General features: G+C 43.4%; 1 protein-coding gene across 1 annotated transcript in view; it reads left to right on the forward strand.

Annotated features, from left to right (window-relative positions):
- Positions 1–1285, forward strand: part of ATP2A2 (ATPase sarcoplasmic/endoplasmic reticulum Ca2+ transporting 2) — a 60372-nt gene that overhangs the window by 49571 nt on the left and 9516 nt on the right. Inside the window, exon 15 of the mRNA XM_007938261.2 lies at positions 777–997. Coding sequence (XP_007936452.2) covers positions 777–997 — 221 coding nt within the window. The remainder of the gene's footprint in view (positions 1–776; positions 998–1285) is intronic.

The raw sequence follows: 1285 nt of genomic DNA on the forward strand, positions 1-1285 counted from the left end.
AATGTTTCATCTTGATTAATGCCTATTTGTTTATCTAACAGTTTGTAAACACTGATTGAGGGTGAGCAGTCAGTGTCTGTCAGCCAGTCTTCGGCTAACTATCTTCAGCAAGGACATCATCCTGGTGGAATGTTCTCAGAGCCTCTGCTTGGAAGCTGTTCCCTGGCTGCTTCCTGTCCTGATTTTTATCCAGGATTAACTTGTTTCCACTTGCTTTCTGTTGCTTGTCTATATAATTGTTTTCCAACCAGGGGTTAGTTGTTCCCTGGCCTAACCTTCTCCTAGAAGTACCATCCTTCTGAATTTGGTGTTTAGTGAAAGTACTAACATATACACACACCTGGGAGTAACATTATGTATCTGTTAATACTACTTAGTATTTTCATGTAAGTACTTCATCTTCACTGCTTATAAGCTGTTTTTTAAAAATGAATTTTATCTGGGGAATATGCAATAGGGAATGAGGCTGCCAGAGAAAACTGAAGAAGAATGGAATTAAGGAGCATTCAAATTACCTGTATTTTTTTATTTAAACCAAAAGGCAACCTATAGAGCAGTGATGGTGATTTAACTTACACCCACACGGGTCATCTCAAGAAGGATCCCTGCAGACTTGAGAAGTGTGTGCATTACAGCATACCATTTATCAAATGCAAACACACTACCTAGGGTTTGCCAGCTCATAGGTCTACTTCCCCAGAGAGCACGCCTCCACCCACTTCCTGTCTCCTCCAGAACTGACACACCTCTCTGAGTGTCTCACATCTTCCTTTCAGACAGGAGATGGTGTGAATGATGCACCTGCGCTAAAGAAATCTGAGATTGGCATCGCCATGGGCTCTGGTACCGCCGTGGCCAAGACCGCTTCTGAGATGGTCCTGGCCGATGACAATTTTTCCACCATCGTGGCTGCGGTGGAGGAAGGGCGGGCCATCTACAACAACATGAAGCAGTTCATCCGCTACCTCATCTCGTCCAATGTCGGCGAGGTTGTCTGGTGGGTCTCTGATGGGGGTCCCTTATCTTCCTGGATCTGAAACCTGGGAAGTGTAAAGACCAGCTTTATGTTGCACAGTTTCGGTCTTTGTGCATAAGTTTGGCAGTGGATGGGGGGCACAGAGATCCTGTGACAGTCAGGACACTTCCACCCATGGCTACCTCAGTGTACACAGAAAAGAACACTTCTTAATGTGGAAGTGAGTTTAAATTGATCATATAAAGTGGCAGAAAATTCTAGGCCCTTTAAAAATTGGCTTCAATTAGAAATTTAAAAAAAAAAAAAAAA

This window comes from Orycteropus afer, unplaced genomic scaffold (genome assembly GCF_000298275.1).
Source record: "Orycteropus afer afer isolate SDZICR_OR568_19922 unplaced genomic scaffold, OryAfe1.0 scaffold00048, whole genome shotgun sequence".
NCBI classification, from domain to species: Eukaryota; Metazoa; Chordata; class Mammalia; order Tubulidentata; family Orycteropodidae; genus Orycteropus; species Orycteropus afer.